Source organism: Ictalurus punctatus, chromosome 24 (genome assembly GCF_001660625.3).
Source record: "Ictalurus punctatus breed USDA103 chromosome 24, Coco_2.0, whole genome shotgun sequence".
NCBI classification, from domain to species: Eukaryota; Metazoa; Chordata; class Actinopteri; order Siluriformes; family Ictaluridae; genus Ictalurus; species Ictalurus punctatus.
This window is the reverse complement of record NC_030439.2, coordinates 13,959,439-13,979,710: the sequence shown is the minus strand read 5'-3', so window position 1 is coordinate 13,979,710 and position 20,272 is coordinate 13,959,439. Positions and strand designations below refer to the sequence as shown.

General features: G+C 38.1%; 4 protein-coding genes across 11 annotated transcripts in view; 2 read left to right on the top strand and 2 right to left on the bottom strand.

Moving 5' to 3' along the window:
• The window catches only part of ripor2 (RHO family interacting cell polarization regulator 2), a 48,954-nt gene extending 43,833 nt beyond the window's left edge, over positions 1–5,121 (top strand). For all 5 annotated transcript variants that reach the window (XM_017454330.3, XM_017454335.3, XM_017454333.3 and 2 more), the window contains 5 exons: positions 292–453; positions 1,974–2,176; positions 2,331–2,414; positions 2,526–2,616; positions 3,235–5,121. In XM_017454330.3, coding sequence (XP_017309819.1) covers positions 292–453; positions 1,974–2,176; positions 2,331–2,414; positions 2,526–2,616; positions 3,235–3,335 — 641 coding nt within the window. In that variant the 3' untranslated portion in view covers positions 3,336–5,121. The remainder of the gene's footprint in view (positions 1–291; positions 454–1,973; positions 2,177–2,330; positions 2,415–2,525; positions 2,617–3,234) is intronic.
• A 2,166-nt stretch (positions 5,122–7,287) lies between these two features.
• gmnn (geminin DNA replication inhibitor) lies at positions 7,288–11,617 on the bottom strand. Of its 4 annotated transcripts, none has more exons than XM_017454327.3 (7): positions 11,488–11,617; positions 9,659–9,724; positions 8,780–8,878; positions 8,528–8,684; positions 8,230–8,312; positions 7,780–7,890; positions 7,288–7,702 (listed from the first exon to the last, which is right to left on the bottom strand). In XM_017454327.3, the coding sequence occupies exons 2-7, from the start codon at positions 9,710–9,712 to the stop codon at positions 7,508–7,510; spliced, it is 699 nt and encodes a 232-aa protein (XP_017309816.1). In that variant the 5' UTR covers positions 9,713–9,724; positions 11,488–11,617; the 3' UTR covers positions 7,288–7,507. The 4 variants fall into 4 exon arrangements, with proteins under 4 accessions (XP_017309816.1, XP_047006500.1, XP_017309818.1 ...); XM_047150544.2 differs by having other exon boundaries at positions 9,659–9,749; positions 11,488–11,609; XM_017454329.3 differs by lacking the exon at positions 11,488–11,617 and adding an exon at positions 10,980–11,473.
• Positions 11,618–11,919: 302 nt separating this feature from the next.
• On the top strand, positions 11,920–16,141 carry c24h6orf62 (chromosome 24 C6orf62 homolog). Its single transcript, XM_017454324.3, has 5 exons — positions 11,920–13,431; positions 13,627–13,803; positions 14,419–14,544; positions 14,657–14,791; positions 14,875–16,141. The coding sequence occupies exons 1-5, from the start codon at positions 13,303–13,305 to the stop codon at positions 14,998–15,000; spliced, it is 693 nt and encodes a 230-aa protein (XP_017309813.1). The 5' UTR covers positions 11,920–13,302; the 3' UTR covers positions 15,001–16,141.
• On the bottom strand, positions 16,052–19,583 carry acot13 (acyl-CoA thioesterase 13). Its single transcript, XM_017454325.3, has 3 exons — positions 19,402–19,583; positions 18,212–18,396; positions 16,052–16,364 (listed from the first exon to the last, which is right to left on the bottom strand). The coding sequence occupies exons 1-3, from the start codon at positions 19,483–19,485 to the stop codon at positions 16,208–16,210; spliced, it is 426 nt and encodes a 141-aa protein (XP_017309814.1). The 5' UTR covers positions 19,486–19,583; the 3' UTR covers positions 16,052–16,207.
• Between the last annotated feature and the right edge of the window lie 689 nt (positions 19,584–20,272).

Below are 20,272 nucleotides of genomic sequence, written 5' to 3'. Positions count from 1 at the left end.
TGAATTCATAGTCATTACTATGAATGATATACTTTTAAGGTGAATAGATGAACAAGAAGTTTGGTTTTTACGGGGTTAACAATACAGAAATAATAGTTATCATAGTGGAAGGACCTGTCGGTTGGTGTAGATAGATTTCAGAACAGATTACAAAGGTAGGTTGTTTTGTGTTTGGTTCATGTGTACCTGAACATTACAGTACATCCTGTCATTAATTTAATCTCTCTCTCTCTCTCTCTCTCTCTCTCTCTCTCTCTCTCTCTCTCTCTCTCTCTCTCTCTGTGCATGCAGTCATAAGGCTGGTGGTGACTGAGATGATGGACAGGAATGAGCTCGCCTCCACCCCTTCCTTTCTATCACAAGATGTTTTGACAGTGTTCCAGTTTTACAGCTACGCCACCAAGCACAATGTCACAGACATGGAGCAGCACCTGCTGGAGGTGGCCAGAGAGGGTATGACATATTTCCGTACACACATAAAATCAATCCAGGATCACTTAGCAATGTGTCAGTCATTATCAATAACTGCCGTTAAAAGATGTATGGTTTTATCTAATCATTTCAGTTGTAGTTTCACTTAATTGTCTGAAGAAGTGTATTACCTGCCCTATTAGCCACTGCACACTGCTATGCTATGACACTATAGTCAGATCTGCTTGTATATAGGCCTATAATTAATCAGCACCGTCTGCTCAGTAATATAATATCAACTTTAAACTGGGTCTTTGTTTAATTCTAGAAAATCCTCTTCATTTTCACTGGAACTTGCATCACATAAGGGCCTTTTTTAATAGTTTTTTTTTTTTTCCTCCAATTTTCATATGATCAGTTACTTCATTTCTGTGACATTGACTTTGGATGTTGATCACTGGGCGATCACAGAAATTAATGCAAAATCAAAGCAAACGCCGCAATATTCAGAGAAGTTTGCAATTTTTCAAAATTACAGCAGATTTGGTCCAAGACATGCACACAACACGCATTCAGCCAAAGCCCTCTCCGATTCATGTGCATCAAACATGAGTACAGCTAAAAGGTCTCAATTACCAACAAACATCTCTGCGAAAGACCATTCAAAACAATTTTGTGCAATTGCAATTTCGCCAATTCTAGTAGTTTTCGGCAAAAAAAAGCAAATTTTTTAAAAAGCCGCAGCAAAATAAAGCATTTTTGGCCACAACAATCACAAAAAAATTCCCCAAAATCGTGTACGGACTGACGAAGACAAAAGTGTGATATGAAAGCAGCTGATATTAATCAGCTGATATTAATATCTAGAGTCTGTCTGTTTTCATCACCCTTTTAGTTGAGGGCAGGAAATGTCACAAAAGGAAACCTTGCAAAATGTGCAACACACAAGTCTTGATGGAAACCTTTTCTCAGATGAAGCAAAATGTTTACAGTTGGTTTTTGCAGGAAATTAAATAACTGTGTCAAGAATTTTCAGTGCAAAGAAATTAGCTGCTGGTAGAAAAAAACTGCAAACATTTTAAAAACTAATCTCCATTTTCTCTTTGCATTATGAGCATAAAGTTACCAGAAATGGCTACTTTGACAGCAGCAGGTGACACTTTATTTTAGTAAAATAATAATCCGACATCGAGCTAAAGACATCTTGAACATGATTGTTTAATCATTTAATAAATAAATCATGGCGTTGCCTCCAGTCTAGCAGGTGCCCTGCAGAAAGGCGCTGTCATAGTGCAGGATACTGTGTAGGAAATGTCCATATGTTACTGAGGTTATGTTTCAGCCAAAAATGACAAAGCCGTGAGCATTTGTTACTGAATAAACACTTATGCATGTTCAGATAGCAGTTTTACATGGTATGCAGTTACTGCTCTATGAATGATTCTCCAAGTATGAACTTATATGATGCTGATTTTGTCTGTATCACGTTGGTCCTGCTGCCTGTTGATGAAAGTGATTTGAGTGTCAGGATACTGAAGATGTGCATGTTTTCCATGTTGCAGCTGCGTTTGCGGAGTGTCTGAGCTCTGCCGATGTTGAGTGCTCTGTAAAAGAGTTGCAGGAAATGTCCATCACTGCCCTCCAGCCCCGTACACACACCCTGTGTGTTCTCGCTGGCCTCCTGACCTCTGATGACCCTGCCCTCAGCAAAGCTGCCTCTGCCTTTCTCTCAAACGCTGCCTCACATCCACTTTTTAGGTCAAAGGTCAGTGCCATTGACACAACAATCTCACTGACTCTCTTTTAATCAATCAGTGCATGTTGTTCTTTAATCCTGATTGACTTAAGAGGCTAAATGGAAGAGATTCAGGCCTTAATTGTATATCTATGTGTGTGTGTGTGTGTGTGTGTGTTGTCAGGCAGTGCATTGCTACACACAAACCTTATCAGAAGCAGGTGTACATGCACAAAGAGCTGCTTGTGTTGCTCTGAGCTGTCTGCAGGTCAGTATGAGCAGCACACTGATATAATTATAGCCGTGTGATGTTGAATATGTTGAAAGCGATTGTGTTAATGAAAGAGTGGTCATCGCAGCGTTTTTGTCTCTGTCGCAGGCTGTGGAGAGCATCAGAGCAGTCGTGGTGCTGTGTGACTCTCCTGATGAGGAGCTCCGCCATATTGCCATACAGACCCTCCTCACATTCGGTATGTCAGCACTTTGCGTTGGCTTTTCTCAGTGAAGATAGACAATGTGCATTGTGTATCATATAAATCAGCTAAATCAGAGCAAGAATCAATTACATACTGTTCCAGATAAGCAGCTTGCATGACTGAACGGTGACAACGGTTACCTTTTAATGCTTAACCATAAATGATTAGTATATTGCTGTAAATAAGACAGTTCGAAGTGTTTGTTTTGGTGCATCACATTATCATATATGACTAGCACCACAGATTCTGAACAGATGAGACACATCGGTTTGAAACTTGAAGCAGAGAATAAATGCATTCTTCTCCAGTCATCTTGAAAAACATTCTGGTTTTCCTTGTTGGCTTTTCTATGAGCAGCCCATTTTCCCCCCGATCATTATTGAGGCAAGAGAGGGTAAATAAAATGAATCTACAAAAGTCTGTGAAAACAATTTTTCTTTTCTTTTTAAAGTGGTAAGAATATGTACTACACTTGCAAGGTCCTGTGTATTGTATGTCAGACCATAAGAAACATTTCTCATATATTTTATACTGCAAACCCAGTCAAACTTAACATTCAGTGGAAAGTTTCACCATCAGAGAGTGTTTGACGAAATGTGTATTTGTGTGCAGGTGAGGAGGGTCGGCTGGCATACGAGCAGTTGGACACCGTGCCAAGGGAGATGGTGCGACTGGGTACGCGTCGTGGCACTGCCGTCACCACTGCCTTCTGAGAGCAGCAAGTTCAAAAGCCCACGTTACCGTTCCTGTGTCCAACTGTCCCACTTATCCGGGGCATGAGAGGCGCTGTTCCTCACAAAACCACTCTGTACCAAGGCCTGATGCACAGATCAGTTCTAACAGTAGTTATAATTTTTTTTTTTTATCACCACTCACATTATTATTGATGTTCTTTCTGACTACCATTTAATTATTGGTTGGTAATAGTTGAGGTTCCTGAATTTGCACTTGTTAGAGGCATGTACATAGAACACATTCTTGTCGTATATTGTGTGGCGTATCCTACCTGAACTACCTGAGACTTGTGCTTTTCAGCTTCAGGGATTCTGAGGGACGTGTTTAATCTAACCCTCATAATTACTCAGAGTGTATATGTGAGTAAATAAGTCCTAACTATGGGCATCATTGGACAGAGTTAAGCTTGGCTCTACGGCATGTGGATGCTAATAAGAGAAGCACATACTGTATCTGTTTATCCAGACCTCGCATAACGTTCGCTTTGCTTTGCAGTGCCACTAATCAGCATCACACAAAGCTGTCTTGTTTGGAATAATGAGCAGTAGGACGGTGACATGGTGGTCTGCCACTAGTGACTGAAGAGGCAAGCTTCTTCAGTGTTGTCCTGCAGATTAAGTATTGCATTAATATGGTGCGAATGCTCTGGTGAATGGCAAGAAGTGATGGATGTGTGTGTGTGTGTGTGTGTGTGTGTGTGTGTGTGTGTGCACGTGTGTATATGTTAAAATGCACTTTTTGGTATCTCAAGTAAGAAGTCTTAATAGATTTACTGTGAATTTGGTGTTAAGCTTCAATGAAGACTGAAAGTACAGTGCTCCGTGATCCAACTCGCTTCTGTGCCTCGTGTAACTGTACTACTGAGTCGCATTTTAACTGTGACAACTCATCGTTTCATCATTTTATTTATTTTTTATTTTTTAATTTCATCCATGTATCTTTTTCTTTTTTAATCACAAAACTGCATTGTATCCGCAATATACTAAACATAAATGCTTTCTTTGGTATTTATGGTTACTCCATGCAACCACACACACTATCACATTTTGATATGTTAATACTGTAAACTTTTAAATTGTTTTATTGATTACTTATCTTATCTTCTTGAGAGTACTGAAGTACTAATGTGCTAGTAAGCACTGAAAATTTTTGTTTTTAGTGTTTATATTATATTAGCCTGTTATTTTGTCATCAGTCACTTACTTCACAAATTTCTAAAGCCATAATTCACACAAGAAAAATATATGACTGGATTATTTTGTAATCTGTATCACAGAGCTTTGGCCTATTTTTCCATATTAGATAATACTTTTTTGTTTTTGTTGTGTCCGATCTGCGTTATTCTCATTTCCACAGTATTTTTAGACTTGGCCATCAAGAAAACAATTTAACACCAGTCTCCAAGGGATTTTGTACATATAGTTCATGTGAGTTGTGTAACGAATATTGATGTGCTTTATATAAAAATCCAGGCTTACGCATACACCTAGATTCATTTTTACAATTTCACTAACAAACTCCTGAGATCCTGTTAAAAATTTTAGTATTATTTTTCATAACTGGTTTGAGATTAATACATTTTCATTAGCAGGGAGTAGAGGAGTGCTGTATAAACAGCTTTAGCACAACTTTGAATGAATGCAGCACTCTGGCTCTCAAACTTATTGTATAATATCTCCATTCACTTTTCTTCTTTGTGTTTATAATATTCCTCTGTCTGTTGCAATAAAGTTTATTTTTGGATAATGTTATTTACTGAAAGCATTCAAAAGCCCCTGTTTCCTTTTTTGTGCATGATTTGTATTGGATAACTTTTTTTTAATATCCACAAAAGCTAATATTTTACACATAGTAGTTGACTCTCATGTGAAATATAAAACATTTTGAGAAATGTAAATGTATATATATATATATATATATATATATATATATATATATATATATATATATATATATATATATATAAAATTGACATTTTATTCTTGTGGGAATCAAGACACCAAAATGTAATGAAATTTGGCAGTAACATAGACTAAAACCCTGACATATACCTGAATCAAGCCAGAGTAATAACTAATAAATCTCAAACAGTAGCAAATTATTTTACTATATAATGTGTAGCTCTTGTAATTGTGGTATAATGAAACTGTCAAAAATAGATCTGTAAATGACCAAAAAAATCTACATATATATAGTCAAATAATACATCCAGGGCACAGCACTATAGATGCACTTCAAACGTTCAGATCTATTTTCATTTTGTTAGGTTATTCACAGTCTTTTTAATGTGGCCTATTGCTGACAGCAGTCTGACCATTATTGCTTTCTTTTGAAAGAGTACATAGTAGTGAAATTTGCAATCAAATTTTGTTGTCCAAGGCAAAAAGCAGTCAGTGTATCTATTTTCCATGTTTCAGAAGAAATAATTATGTTATGCTATTCTAACATGATGTGATTACTATTATCCAACAGTTCGTTCTGGTTCACTAATTGGTGGGGTGTCCGAGAGTGCTGATATAACAGTACTGATAACAGAACTATGACAGTCACTGTTTGTATAACTGTTCATTAAATAAAATTCCAATTCTCACAATAGATCATTACACTGAAACTATACTTATTGTCAGTCAGTCTGTGTTGTATGGCAACATAAGTGATTTACTTATGTCTTTGTAGACTAGACCAGTGTGACCATGGCTTTGTATTATAACAGCTAAACTTATAGTCATGTGACTAAGTACACCATGGAAATTGATGGCTTTGACATATTTGGAGAAATAAACATGTCATTTGAGTGCCTATTAATAAAGTTGATGTTTAAAAAAAAAAACTACAAGGAAAATTAGATTTTTCAGTCATTTATTTAACAAGAATGTCAATAGCTGTGATATTCTGTGGAAGAAGTAAATACACCCTTGGCCTCAAAAGCTAGTATTGCCCCGTTTAGCAGAAATAACTTCTTGTAGGCATTTTGCATAATTGTCCATCGCTCTCGGACATCGGCTTGCTGGAATAAAGCTAGCAATGCTAGTTAGGGAACATCAACTCAAAGCTGAAGAGCACCAAGTTCCACAGCACTTCACCTGAAAAGGGCATGTAGTGTATTTATTTTTAAAACTAATTTAAAAAAAAAAAAAAAAAAAAAAATTTAAAAAAACCCCCCACATGATACACCACTTACCATGGCAGAAGACAGGAGGCCAGCCAAACTACAGAACCATAAATTTGCTTGAGACTAGGGATGCACCGAATGTTCGGCCGAAAATAGCAAAAAAAAAAAAAAAAAAAAAAAAACGTTTGACCGACCAATGACGTATTTTATGACGCGGCAAAATAGCCTAGCAACCAGAGTGAGACGCGCGAATGTCACGACCTCGATGAGGGGGCTGGCGCATGCAAGAGCTACGTGCTCTTCGGGTGTTTACTGTGGACACGTGCACGTTTGTTTTGTTTCTGTATCGGAGCATGTTTCTGTCACGTCGCGAGACGTAAGGGAGTAGCGTACGGAAGCAGATAAAGACGTATTTAATGGCAGGCAGACAACTCCTATATCTGTAATACTCTGCGAGCTGTACAGGGACGCGAGCGGTATCTATCCCCCATATAATCAGGGGCTCGCATCAAAATATTTATTTTACTCATTTAAAATTATATTGTGCCTTGTTAGCCTATGCCTGCATGTTCAGTGTTAAATATTTTGAAACTGTAGTTTTTGTAATTATTTTCTTTGAAAAGCAAAAAAAAAAAAAAAAGTTCAGTATTCAGCCTAGTTTTTCATTATATTCGTTTTCAGCCAAGAATTTTCACTTCGGTGCATCCCTACTTGAGACTATTCAGAATAACTACTCTAAATTCAGTGCAGCAAGGAGAGACTTGTTTGTAACTTGTCCAAGAAAATCAAGGAGTTAAATATACCAAGTGCTGTGAAAATGTTTATAAAAAATATGGCTGTTTATTCATGTACATGTCAAATTTCACATATGTACAGATGTTAAAGTTTATACAGCAATGAAGATAAAAACAAAAAAAATAATTGCACATCACGTTGATAAAGTCAAGAAACAAGTTTAAAAAAAAAAAACAAAAAAAAAAACCCCACACCAGCTTCTCACATGCCATAGTACTGAATTGTCCAAGGCAAGTTTAAACACTACTTTGAGTCATCTGAGACAGTGTTATCTTCTGTTTCAGTCACAACCCCTGTATTATTGGCCTCCGTTTTTGTTTCCTCATCCTCCAGATCACTTCCAGAGTCTTCATATTTGCACTCAGGACCTTCATCTTCCGCATCAAAGGCAATTTCTCGTAGTTCTTCCAAGTTGTCTGGACTTTTACCAGTTAACCGCTGTCACCAAAATAATAAGTTATTATTTTGAATAAGATTATAGCTACATTAATCACAACTGACAACCAAGACCTTACCTCAATCATGTCAGCCATGTGCTGAACATGCTGTGCTAGCTCCTGTAGTTCATCATTTTCACTTTGCAGCTCAGCAATCTGCTCATCTTTGGCTTCTATTTCTTTGTGAAGCTGTTGGGAAAACATTTGTCAATTAAGAGAATCAACTTTGATTTTACCCTCACCATATACACAAGTGCTCTCAGGTTAATAAATACAAAGTCTTGTAACTGTTCAGCAGGTTTTGTTCATTAGAGGGCAATAAAAACAAACATTTACCATTGCAATTCATGTCTAAACATGAGGTGACAGACATTTAGCTTACAAGAACCATTAAACTGGGCATGCTCACATTTAATATACCTTGGTGAGGCTGTTTTGTTTTTTTTTGGTTGACTCATGACTCAGACAAGGACTCATCTACACTGAAAGAATAGCCAGTAGAGCAGGGTAAATGCTAAAATTACTGACCTTCTCATTCTCCTGGAGAATGTTGAAAAGGGCTTTCCGTCGCTCCTCTGCCAACTCCTTCCAGTAAGAAGAGGTAGGGGTTTCTGTGGGGGGACAAAAAAAAAAACAAAAAAACCCCAACACACCCCATTACATGTTTGGGACCAGGCGTGACATCCCTGACTTAGCCACACAATACAACTTATTTGTTGGAAATGTCTTGTTTGAGTTTAACACAGATGTAATTTCTAGTATACTTGGTCCTGTATCTAGACAACCGGAGAGAATATGTGACTAAAACTCATTCAACTAGAGTTACCTTTGACCATCAGCTCATAGGCTTCCTGAGAGATTCCTTCAGTTTGGTTTTCATTTTCTGCATTGGCATGTTTCACTGCCACTTCAGCTTTAGTTCTCTTTGAGCCTTTCCCCTCGTCAGCACCCCATATCTTCCGCTTAGGAACAGTCTTCCCAGTCTAGAGAAAGAAAAAAAGTTAAGAAAAGGTTTGTGGTCTAATATTAATTCAGTTTAACTGAACACACTTTACTCAACATAGCTGATTATGTGTACCTCAATCTTCCCAAGACGCTTATTTACAGCAGATGGCTGGAGAACCTGAAGTGTTCTCCTCCTGGAAGATGCCCCTGATGTTTGTGTTGTAAAAAAATTCTGTAAGACACAGTGAGGATAGATTATGAGGTTGACAAGAGGCATCATGCAAGCATTACAAGCTCAAAAATAAGGTGGTTAAACAAAATGGTCTGAAGTGACAAACTACACTGCTCACCCTGCATACCAAAACATTCCCACGGCTCCTTCGTCTCCACTTACACTTGTTAACTGTCATTGTGAGACATAAGCAAGCACGGTAGCTAAGCAGCACTGTGTACGCATGCCTAGCTAGCGTGGGAAAGGGGCAGGACAGTCAGCTACATCAGGCAAAACCTCAAATTCCCACAGTCAGCCATTGGTCCTTACATATTATCTTACTGCATGAATCCAACCACACAAACTTGCTTTTTATAAAAAAAAAAAAAAAAAAACCTAATTACTGCCAACTATGAGTTAGTTAATGTTTCCACCCACAAACAGTGGCAGTAGTTAACAGGATTAGACACCAGCACACAATGCAGCAAGATGTACCTTAGAGGGGCAATGATTAATTTAACTAGCGAGACCAGCAATCATTTAAAATCAAGACTTTTACACAATCTAATGGGCAGGGATACTTTCCTATTTTAAAAGGATCACTCACACGAATCTCTAAAATAGTCAACTCATCTGGGTTGGCTACTTCAGACTGGTGCTGAGTCACAACACTTGAGGGGTCAGTGTGTAAGCAGAATGCAAACTATTGAAATATTTGTAAGAAAACCTCACATTTACCCAAACCGTAGCCATTTAGAAACAATTACATCCAAACTTAATGAAAACAAACTTTACACATACCTTTACATTTTCACAAGGATTCGCCACTTGCTTCATTTTTCGGACAGAACTCATTTCTTCAGTTACCTGTGGACAAATAAGACAAGTCCTCCTTAAAAAAAGAAGAAAAAAAAAAGAACAGTTACCTACCAATTCATTAGTGAATTTATTCAGTGTGAACAACCCATGAGCCTTCTCCAGCTCCCAAAAGCTCACTGGGATTTGTTTTGTTAAAATGACTTCACAAAAGGTCAGTTAGTTAATGCGACCGTTATATGTCTAGTTTATTGGACAACTGAATAGGATTACATCTAAAGCCTGTAAACAAGTATAAACAACATTAACCCAACAGCAACTTTAAGCTAACAGAAAGCTACACATTAACATTCCCATTATGTTGAGGGGGGATAAATAATAAACATCCATTATGTTACGAGTCAAAATACCTTCCACAGTTTAAATACAAACAAAAACAGTTAACAGCAGCTTAGAACAGTAAGCCTTTATTATGATTCGCCATAAGAAGAAATATTTGCATGAAAACTAAATTCGGAGAGTATATTTAAAAAAAAAAAAAAAAGAATCTAACAGAAGAAGAGATTAAGCAGTATTTCAGACTGCTGAAATGTGGAAATGGGTCAAACACGTTTGGGGTCTGTGGGTAGAAAACTCAAGAACAGGACCAAACGCCAACAAGTCAATATGATGTACACATTTGCCAGATTTTATACGAAAGTTTGCATTACATATAAATATAAAAATCAGCTGCGACCGCTTACTCCACGCTAAGGGCTGTCAGGGTGTAAACCCCCCCAGGTATAACTAATACTAAATATTGTAATATTTACCAAGCATGTCCAAAACTAAGGCATAGCAACTAACTAAAATAACCAGTAACAGGTTTGTCTATTGCAGCTTCCGCACAACATGAACTATAGTGTAGTTTGGAAATTACTGAGTGAAAGAAAAGCGCCTAGCCAACAAGCTAACTAGAACACAGGCGCCAAAACCGAGCTAAACAAACACAGCAAACAGACAAAGCAAGAACAGCGCCATGAAATACAAACCTTTAGACGTTTAAACAACGAAAGATTAGAGAAAGAGCTAGTCAAAACGGTTACCCGGTTAAAAAGGTAGCATAAACGAACTGTTTAAAAAGGATCAGTTATTTCACAGACCGCTCACTACAAACTTTTAGGTATGTTAGCTAGCTAGCTATCGAAACTTCCACAAGACTTTTGCAAATTCTTAACAGTAAATTATTCAGAAGTAAACGGATCCCTGCCAAACAAAAACACGTAAATAAACAAACAAATAAATAAATAAATAAATAAAGGATTACCTGAGTGCAAATGTGGCAACTTTACTATTTTACTTCCTCAACACACTGCTTTTAAGTACAGCGCCGAAATGTGAACAGAGAAGCGCGCGCGCCACAAGCTTAAATAGCGTCCTCGGTTTGATCACGTGACTCCGGGACGCGCAAAACAATTCTTCCTAGTAACTCGAGTCATTTAGTTCAATTCACTGAACTGATACGAATCGTTTACTCAGTTGATGTTTAAGGGTTAAGACTAGTGGAGGAGGAGCTGCAATTTACCCCATATTTCAGAAACTGTTTACAATGGACCCTGTATAATGTTTTCATTTTTCTGTCCTAACAAGCCTGATTTTACTAAGCAGGTAATGTTAGCAGGTCCTGCCCCAGAATCACTCAAGCCTACAGGTATATACAGCAGCACCAGTGACGGGGATCACTGAAGTTCCACATTGATATGCCTCTAATTTTACCAAAACATTAAGATTTGTATATAACGTTTAAAACCATGGGGGTAGAGAACTGCACAAACATGCGTTATGTCGTCACCACTTCTTCTTCTTCTTCTTCTTCTTCTTCACCATAATAGCTGATTGGATTAAGTTTTGGTGTGAACAATTCAAGAAAGGAACAGAGTCTCAAAAACAGCAGCCCATATATGTTTTGTCACATGTAAACCACGTGATGTCTTGAAGAGGTTGCCAGACTTTTAACGAATAATGAAAATTTTGCTAGACGGTGTCGAGGATTCAGAGAAAAGTTTCAGACGTATGAATGGGAGCTCGCGATTACATTTTAGAAATGTATTGATATGCCAACCATCCTAATTAGAATATGGTTAGAAAGGAAGTAAAACGTATAACTTCTATTAATGGTCAAATAGTTGTACCTAGTAGACGTCTAAGTGTGTTTGACGGGGATCTGGCAACCCTTTAACATCACAACTGCCTGATGTCCGTCGTCAGCCATTTTAAGTTGTTTGTTCAGTGTGGGGTGACGGGTTGTTGTTCTTCAGACAGACTGGGATCAAGGCCGAGGTCTCGAAGAACCGCTCGAAAGACATTTTATACAACTCTTTTGTAATTATGGGTCCACCGCGAAGCAAATCTAGTCGTCTATTATCCGAAAGAAGGGAGAATCTGAATTGGTTTGTCAGTTTATCTTGACATGGCACGAGAGGTTTGGTTGGTTGGTTTTGACGACTGAGGAAAAGCTTGAAAACAACGCAGCGGAGAGAAACTAGCTCGGCAACAACTTACGCTTTTGCACGCGAGAGTTTATTTTAAAGTTTGTTATTTGATAGCGGAGTATAAGGTCGTGGTTTCACATTTCAGTAGTTTCACACAATGATACTTGTGTTACGGTAGTTAGCTGTTACAGAAGTGAGCTAACTGAAGTAGCCACGCCACGCACTTCCCATCTCTGCTAGCATAACTAGCTAGTAAAGAAGAAACCAGGTAGAAAATGTAACGGTCAGACCGTCAACACACGTTAGCTAGCTAGCGAGCTATCATAGAGGAATTGTTATTACTCTGACATGTAGCTGACGGTTAAGTGAACTCTGCTGTAGTTGGCGTGGTGTACGCAAAGCTTTGCTGGTTAGGTTTCGTTAGCTGGTGGCTACAGGATGGGGAACTTCAACAGCGGGGCCACAACAACAACCCTTGGGTCAGGTGTATGGCCATAAAGCCCAACATGTCGAGTAGTCTGTACCTTGTTCTTGCACCTGGTGCCAAGTCCTCCAGGCATCTCCGTTTCTCTGCCATGGTCGGCTTTCTTCTCCCCTGTCATTCAGCTGCGCGTTACTGAGAGTTTAATGCATCAATATGAATACAAATAACATGTGTCGTGGAAGAGACTCCAAAATCCACCGTAGTCAGGAATAGAAAGGTTGTTGTTATTGAACTAGAGTAAGGTTGTGCAACTTCAAGGTGTAAAAGCTATAAGGCTATATTACCAAAACTAGACAAAAAAGAGTTATTGGCATGGATTTCAGTTGTTTTATCAGCTCTAAAATGCTGGTTTGATATTTGGTGAGCACGGAATTACGTTGCTTTTTCAATTTATGACAATTTGACTTTTTACTTCAAACATGATATGATCGATATCCAGATTCAAATTGTTAAGCCCCTGGTGCATTACCTAATATCAATCTAAAAATGACTTGATTTCAATTTGGAAGGTTTTTTTTCCTTAATTAGGTTTAGTGGATATTACAAGTCAGTGCTGGATATTTTCTTTCTTGAATTGTTCAAAACACCATAATTTGAATAGCATAGCCTGCTCTCTGGAAGCACTGAAAGCAGAAAAAGGTGATTTAAAGGAAATAAGTCTTTACTATAAAACCATGGGAGACCCAAACTCTCGACGAAATCAAACCCGAAACCGACTCCGTGCCCAGCTACGGAAGAAACGAGAATCCTTGGCTGACCAGTTTGACTTCAAAATCTACATTGCCTTCGTGTTTAAGGAAAAGGTGCTTGATGCATTGACCTGAAATACTTATAGTGCAGTTGACACTTCCCAAATGCTTTTTAATCTTTAAGTCCTTTTAAGTTGTTTACTTTTCTTGAGGGGGGGGGTACTTTTAATAGCCAGCTTATTGAATTAGAACTATTGTAACATAATGCACAACACTTATCGTTAATTTTATGTCTCTCACCTTATGCAGAAAAAGAAGTCTGCACTTTTTGAGGTAGCTGAAGTGGTGCCTGTCATGACCAACAACTATGAAGAAAATATCCTCAAAGGAGTGAAGGATTCAAGCTACTCCTTAGAAAGTTCTTTGGAGCTTTTTCAAAAAGATGTTGTGCAGTTGCATGCCCCTCGCTACCAATCTATGCGCAGGGTAAGAAATGTTAGAAGCTGAGGGGTGAATTGTCATTTTATTATTTGGTTAGAATCAACAACCATGAAGTTTTACAGACATCAAGGGCTTCAGATTCTTTATGTACGAGTGTCTGGTCACAATTCTCAAATTAACAAAAACTTGTATATAGTGACCGTTTTTGGTTCACATAAACATCCCTGTACCAGAACATTAGTGGTTATTCTAAAGAATCGGTAGTATAAAGTTATTTAAAGCAATATGAATATCTTTAAATAAAAATGATTTGCCATAGTATTTGTAGTTATTACATAATCTGCAGCAAAACACTTAAAATAATCTTTATATATATATACACACACACACTCTACAATTGTTTATTTCATTTGTCAGGTTGGGTGTTTCAGCACAGTAACATGTCTTGCAGTTTCTTTGTTGTTTTGGGTATTTTACTGTTATGGTCACTGTGGAATCCAGCAGAGAAATGTTTCAGGCTGAGTACTGTGCCCTAACCTGAACAGTGACTGATTTTGTGTTTTGGAGAAAATAAATTTCAGTGTGGAAAACTAATGAGCTTATGAAACATTGTTTTGTTCTCTTGTACATTGATTGTAATTATGTGTTCTCTTTCTAAAGGATGTAATAGGTTGCACACAAGAGATGGACTTCATCCTTTGGCCCCGCAATGATATTGAGAAGATAGTGTGTCTTCTGTTCTCCAGATGGAAGGGAGCAGACCATGAACCCTTCAGGCCTGTTCAGGTGACTATTTCCTACATGATATATTAGTTTTAAGCTTCATAAGGCGTTAAAAAGTGGAGTAGTATTAACATCTGTATGTGTTTGTTAAATTCATGTTTATTTGTATTCAAAGGCCAAGTTTGAATTTCATCATGGGGACTATGAGAAGCAGTTTTTGCATGCTCTTGGCCGTAAGGACAAGGCTGGGATGGTGATGAACAACCCAAATCAGTCTGTGTTTCTTTTCTTGGACAGACAGCACTTGCAGGTAGGTTGTGCTTGGACACTGATATAGGCTAGGAAAATTTAAGTATACCCTCATCATTTTTACTGTTCATGCTCTTTCTGCAGACTCCAAAAACCAAGGCCACAGTTTTCAAGTTGTGCAGCCTCTGCCTCTACCTGCCACAGGATCAGCTGACCTGTTGGGGGGTCGGAGACATCGAAGACCACCTCCGCCCATACATGCCAGATTAGCAGAGACAGAAGATTCCTGCCCCAAGGCCACTGAAGCAAGTTGACCTCATACCCATCTCAGTTGAATAGAATTGAACTTGTGTGTGGAACTCTCCTTTTTTGTTAACCACTCATTTTCATTCTGAAGTTCATTTTAGTTCATTTTTATATCCCACCTACCAGACAGTTTTGGTTCGGTTCACCCATTTATCCTACCCTTAACCTGTCTGCCTTTATTTGAACTTGCACGAACATTGCTTTTTTTTTTTTTTTTTTTTTGAGTGGTTGTTCTCTTGGAGCAGCACTGTCAACACCACCAATCACAGAAGGAACTCTTTAGTGGGGCAATATAGCAAAAGCAAACCAATGTCAGGGGTGCCTTAATTATGGGGCTCTTGTGTTGGACTGGTTCTGATATCAGTGTCATGAGTGGATAGTTGACTTTGTCTTTATTTTGGGGGGAAAGGATTGTTTTAAGATTAACGACAATCAGTGACAGGATTAAACAGCCTTCATAGTCTTAGCGAAAAGGCTAATTTTAGTAGGTGAACAATACTTGGTAAAGAAATTGATTTGGGGTAGACATTGCTTCTCATTTTTTTCATCTGCCTGAGTTTTGCTGGACATTTTATTTTGAGTGTCAATTCTTGCTTATTACATGTTAAGCTCCTTCATATATTTTGTTGCAGTTTCTGTTTAGATGTGAATATGGACAGTAGAAGAGGGTCTGTTGGGTGAATTGTAATGGGTTTTGTTTTTTTGGGGCTGTGGGTATTCTGAAACCAATGAGCAGTTAGTTCATGCACTATTCATTCATGCTACTGATACCTGATTTTGTTTTTGTTGGTGGATCTTCAATGGGCAACTAATGCTTAAATCCATGTACCTAACAAAAGAATTGTTGTGGAAAAATTCAGTGCACCTTTACATTTTGTTTGTCCCCCTCCCCCTTGTTTTCAACCACCCGCTGTCTTTTGAGTACTAATGATCATAAGCTAGCTCTGTCGGGTAATAAAGCATACAATCTACATTTTCCTGCCCGTTCCAAATCTCTGAATCACACGAAAAGAGATCGCTGTGTTCATGATTTATTCATTTTGTTTGTACTGATTTAATGCTACACTGCTGAAGATATCCCAATACAGTGCAAGCTTTGAAAATCTCTTGTGGTGTTTTATTATGTACAAATGTTTATTTGTTCCATATTTCTCAGACATCATGTTAAAAATCAGCTGCCGAGGTGCTTTGTGTGTCTTCCCTGAGCGATCAGTTTCCCGTTAGCTTTGTTTTTTAAATCAACAGTCGCGAATCCCAAAGTTCGTCCTTGCTTTAAAACCTGCGCAGTTATCAAGATGTCTTCTCCAACCTTGGCTGCATTCATATACCTGTCAACACCAGAGGGGAAACTGTCAGCTGAGAAATTCAGCACATTGTTTATCATGAATATATGTCAGTACAAAGTACACACTACTGGAGTACTAGCTGGCATACAATTTTTGACATTTTATTTAACAGTAAACTGTTACTATCGAAACAAGTATTAGAATTAGCTCATTAATATAACCTTTGATTTACAGCTGGCATTGTCAAAACACGGTGGCTTAGTGTTTCGTGTGGCGTTATTCCCTATTTACATTCGTCTTTTTGTTTTAAAACAGCATTTTAAAATAAAAACGAACCTCGTGCACACTGGCGTTTCCGCTGTGTGTCGGAAACGATCTCCGTCCACACTACACGATCGAATAAGCATGTCACGTGACCATTCGTGCATACTGGGCATGTGCATACAAGTGTAAACAGGAAGTTGGTTGCTAGTCAGCGGTAGGCACAACAAACCGGCGGTCCATGTAGGACTTACGCCGCTATAATAGGTTGCCTCCTGCGCATGCAGGCAGCTGCAATATTATAAAATACAGAATTTAACTGCAAAATGGCTGCTAAGAATGACAACAAAGTCAGCAACGCTTGCGGTTCAGTCTCCTTGTTGTGTGTACGATCGCGGTAGTGTAATGGTCATATGGCAGGAGCTTGACGAATCAGGGAAGGATACGCAGTTATCCAGAAATCTCAGTCAGGGGGCGAATGTGGGCGAAGCCACGCCTACATTTTGGTCGGTTTACACGGAAACGCGAGCCCGGTTTTTTCAAACTAAAACGGGTCTTCGGTGTTTCCAAAAGTCTCCGTTTTCGAGGGTCGAAAACGCCGGAGTAGTGTAGGAGACAGGCCTAACCGTAGCAAAAGTTATGCGTTTTACAATGTTTTACACAGCCACAGGGCGGCTGTGGCTCAGGTGGTAGAGCGGGTTGTCGGTTCGATTCCTAGCCCACATGACTCCACATGCCGAAGTGGAGCAAGACACTGAACCCCATGGCAGCTCTACTACCATTGGTGTGTATGTGAATGGGTGAATGAGACACACTGTAAAGCGCTTTGGATAAAAGCGCTATATAAGTGCGCCATTTACAACGAAAATGCACTAGTGTAAACAGGGCCTTAGTGGTTAGCCTTATACCTCCATGGTTAGGGGTTTGATTCCCGCCTCTGCCATGTGTGTGGAGTTTGCATGTTCTCCCTGTGCTGCAGGAGTTTCCTCTGGGTACTCCGGTTACCTCCCCCGGTATAGCAAATGGATGGACTACTGTCAGAGGTGTAGATACCAGACAGTTGTACCCCATAAATTATAAACTGAGTGCATTAAACCCACAAACCTCTTGCACATATCTTGGTAATATCTTGTTGATAAAATGACCTGAACTATTACATTTATGTAATATAAATATAATTTAATAATATAATTCAAAATCAGGACAGTTTCTGTTCATTTTATGATGGTTCATTCTGACCCGGACAGAACATGAAGGTTAAGTCTGTGTGACGCCTACAAATGTATTGTCACAATTGTTAAGTTGTTTTGTGTATTGGCCTGTATAAAAGGAACAATTTGAATGTATTTTTGCAAAGGATTTGAGTAGTATTTTTGAGGGTGCAATTGCTTGATTATGCCACAAGGCAGAAGCATCGCGCAGCTCTACTTGCGCTCACATAAATGAACATTGCCCCTTGTGGCATAATCAAGCAATTGCACCCTCAAAAATACTACTCAAATCCATTGCAAAAAATACATTCAAATTGTTCCTTTTATACAGGCCAATACACAAAACAACTTAACAATTGTGACAATACATTTGTAGGCGTCACACCTGCTGATCTTTCTTAGCAATAAACACTTTACGTGATGTTCATGTCGACGCTGACTCCAGGTGCTCCTCTCTCCGTGTACAGGAATGCAGTAGTAGAAATCACATCGACCAGAGTGGCGGTCAGTCCGCCGTGTAGGGTCCCTCCTCGGTTAGTGTGCTCCTCTTCCACTTTCATCTCACACACTATTTTCCCTGGACTGGCTGAAACCAACTCGACCTGTTTTCATAGTCACCACATGCTCATAATCTCTCTGTATCAGAATGCACGGCAAAAAAGCAACAAACAAATACTTTATACATAAGAATAATTTTAGCAAAATTGCTCCTAAGTGTAATATTTTGATGGCAGAAATTTATCATAAACTTAAATCTCAATCTCATCAATAACACCAAAAATAACAGATTATTGAAATATTATGACTATCACTAACCACTGAAGTTTTTTTTTCCTCTTAAAAAAAAGTTATTATTCATTATTATTATTAGTAGTAGTAGTATTAGTAGTAGTAGTAGTAGTTCAAATTATTGAAGATATTTATATAACTGTCTGCTTACTGTAACCTTTTTTCTGTATATGCAGCAATATGATGGTTGTAATAAGGGGGGGGGGGACTGCAAAAAGCAACAAGCTGGCTAAGGCAAGACACTAGTGGGGATTGTTTTTTTGATTTTGTTTTTTAAACCAGGGACATCACAATTCATCTTTGCAAGTTGATTCCTTATACTTATAAAAGGTTTTTTTTTTTTTTTTTTTTTTTTTTTATGTTTGTTTGGCTTTGTTTTTTTTTTTAGTGGAACCTTTCCAAACATGTGTACTCATCTATCCAAACGAGGCTTCATCTAATTAAACATGCATAAATGTATAAATTTACATACTTTATAAAACCAATATATATAGTATTTGATGTAAGAATTAACATGTTAATTACAAAACATTTTGTTGCAGTGTAATTAAAAAAAATAATAATCCCCCCTCCCACCATATAAAATCTATCATAAATCCATCTAAGACCAGTATTTTGAGAAGTTCCTCTGCACTAAGCTTCTAAATCGGGACAAAATACGTTGTGTAAAGAAAAGTTTAATGAATGTATACGTGTTATAATAATCATAATTTGTTATTGCTACCTGTAGTGTCTTTGCCAAAAATGTACATTTAGGATTTGGGTTGGAAATGAGTCTCTTCAAGGTTACCTTAGAGGTGAGAAAGACTCTCACTCACCTTACTTAACACACGGTCAAATCCAGGAGACTCCAGCATGGCCCGCATCACCTGCCTCAGTGAATTTATTGATAACGAAACCATTTTCTCACTTTATCAAATATTAAACAAACTGCAGACCAGATTCCGAAAACTGGCTAATGACAACAGAAGGAATGTCTCTCTTCTAGACCATTTATCAAAATAAATGTCTGTCAGTAACGTTCTTAAGGCATTTTTTTCTACGAACTCATATGAATTTCAATGCAACTATATATAATAAATTTATGTATTATTATTATGTGTATATATATATTAGGTAACATTGTGATTTTTATCTTAAAATATTTAACTAAATAACCTTGTGAACGTCAAAGCAATTATTATGAAGACCGTAGAAACGGAAAACTAACTTCCGTTCCGCCAACCACATTTGCTCGAGTAGAAACATAGACTGCGGCACCATAGGGCTGGAATACTATTTCGACAGATGGGATTTTAGCTCACTACAGAATCTTTTAAGAATGAATGACACAGAGTTGTGTTCTTTATTTTTTCTTGCAACATTTGGCAATATGTGACGCTATTACAATAGTCCCAGTAACAATAATAAGTACATTTTGATAGTTTTTTCCCCATAACAAATGTGTGGGTCCTCTCCAAACGGTTACCACAAAGTCAGAAGAACACAAGTCTATACAATGTCTTTGTATGCAGTAGCATTACAGTTTGCCTTCACTCAACCTAAGGGACCCAAATATGTTCTAGCATGACAATGCCCCTGTGCACAAAGCAAGGTCCATGAAGACATGGTTTGCCGATGTTAATCTGAAAGAAATTGGTGACATGGTCAGTGGCTAGATAAGAAATATTAATAAATAATGGACAACTT

Excerpts from the sequence above, each read along its gene's own strand:
- gmnn (XM_047150544.2), bottom strand. Across the intron at positions 8,313-8,527 it reads CTATGAGCTGATGGTCAAAG|AAACCCCTACCTCTTCTTAC; the intron begins GTAACTCTAGTT and ends GTCCCCCCACAG. Across the intron at positions 7,703-7,779 it reads ACATGGCTGACATGATTGAG|CGGTTAACTGGTAAAAGTCC; the intron begins GTAAGGTCTTGG and ends TTTTGGTGACAG.
- c24h6orf62 (XM_017454324.3), top strand. The coding sequence starts at position 13,303 with ATGGGAGACCCAAACTCTCGACGAAATCAAACCCGAAACCGACTCCGT. Across the intron at positions 13,432-13,626 it reads CCTTCGTGTTTAAGGAAAAG|AAAAAGAAGTCTGCACTTTT; the intron begins GTGCTTGATGCA and ends CACCTTATGCAG. Across the intron at positions 13,804-14,418 it reads GCTACCAATCTATGCGCAGG|GATGTAATAGGTTGCACACA; the intron begins GTAAGAAATGTT and ends CTCTTTCTAAAG.
- acot13 (XM_017454325.3), bottom strand. The coding sequence starts at position 19,485 with ATGGTTTCGTTATCAATAAATTCACTGAGGCAGGTGATGCGGGCCATG. Across the intron at positions 18,397-19,401 it reads TTGACCGTGTGTTAAGTAAG|GTCGAGTTGGTTTCAGCCAG; the intron begins GTGAGTGAGAGT and ends CTATGAAAACAG. Across the intron at positions 16,365-18,211 it reads AGCGTCGACATGAACATCAC|GTATATGAATGCAGCCAAGG; the intron begins GTAAAGTGTTTA and ends TGGTGTTGACAG.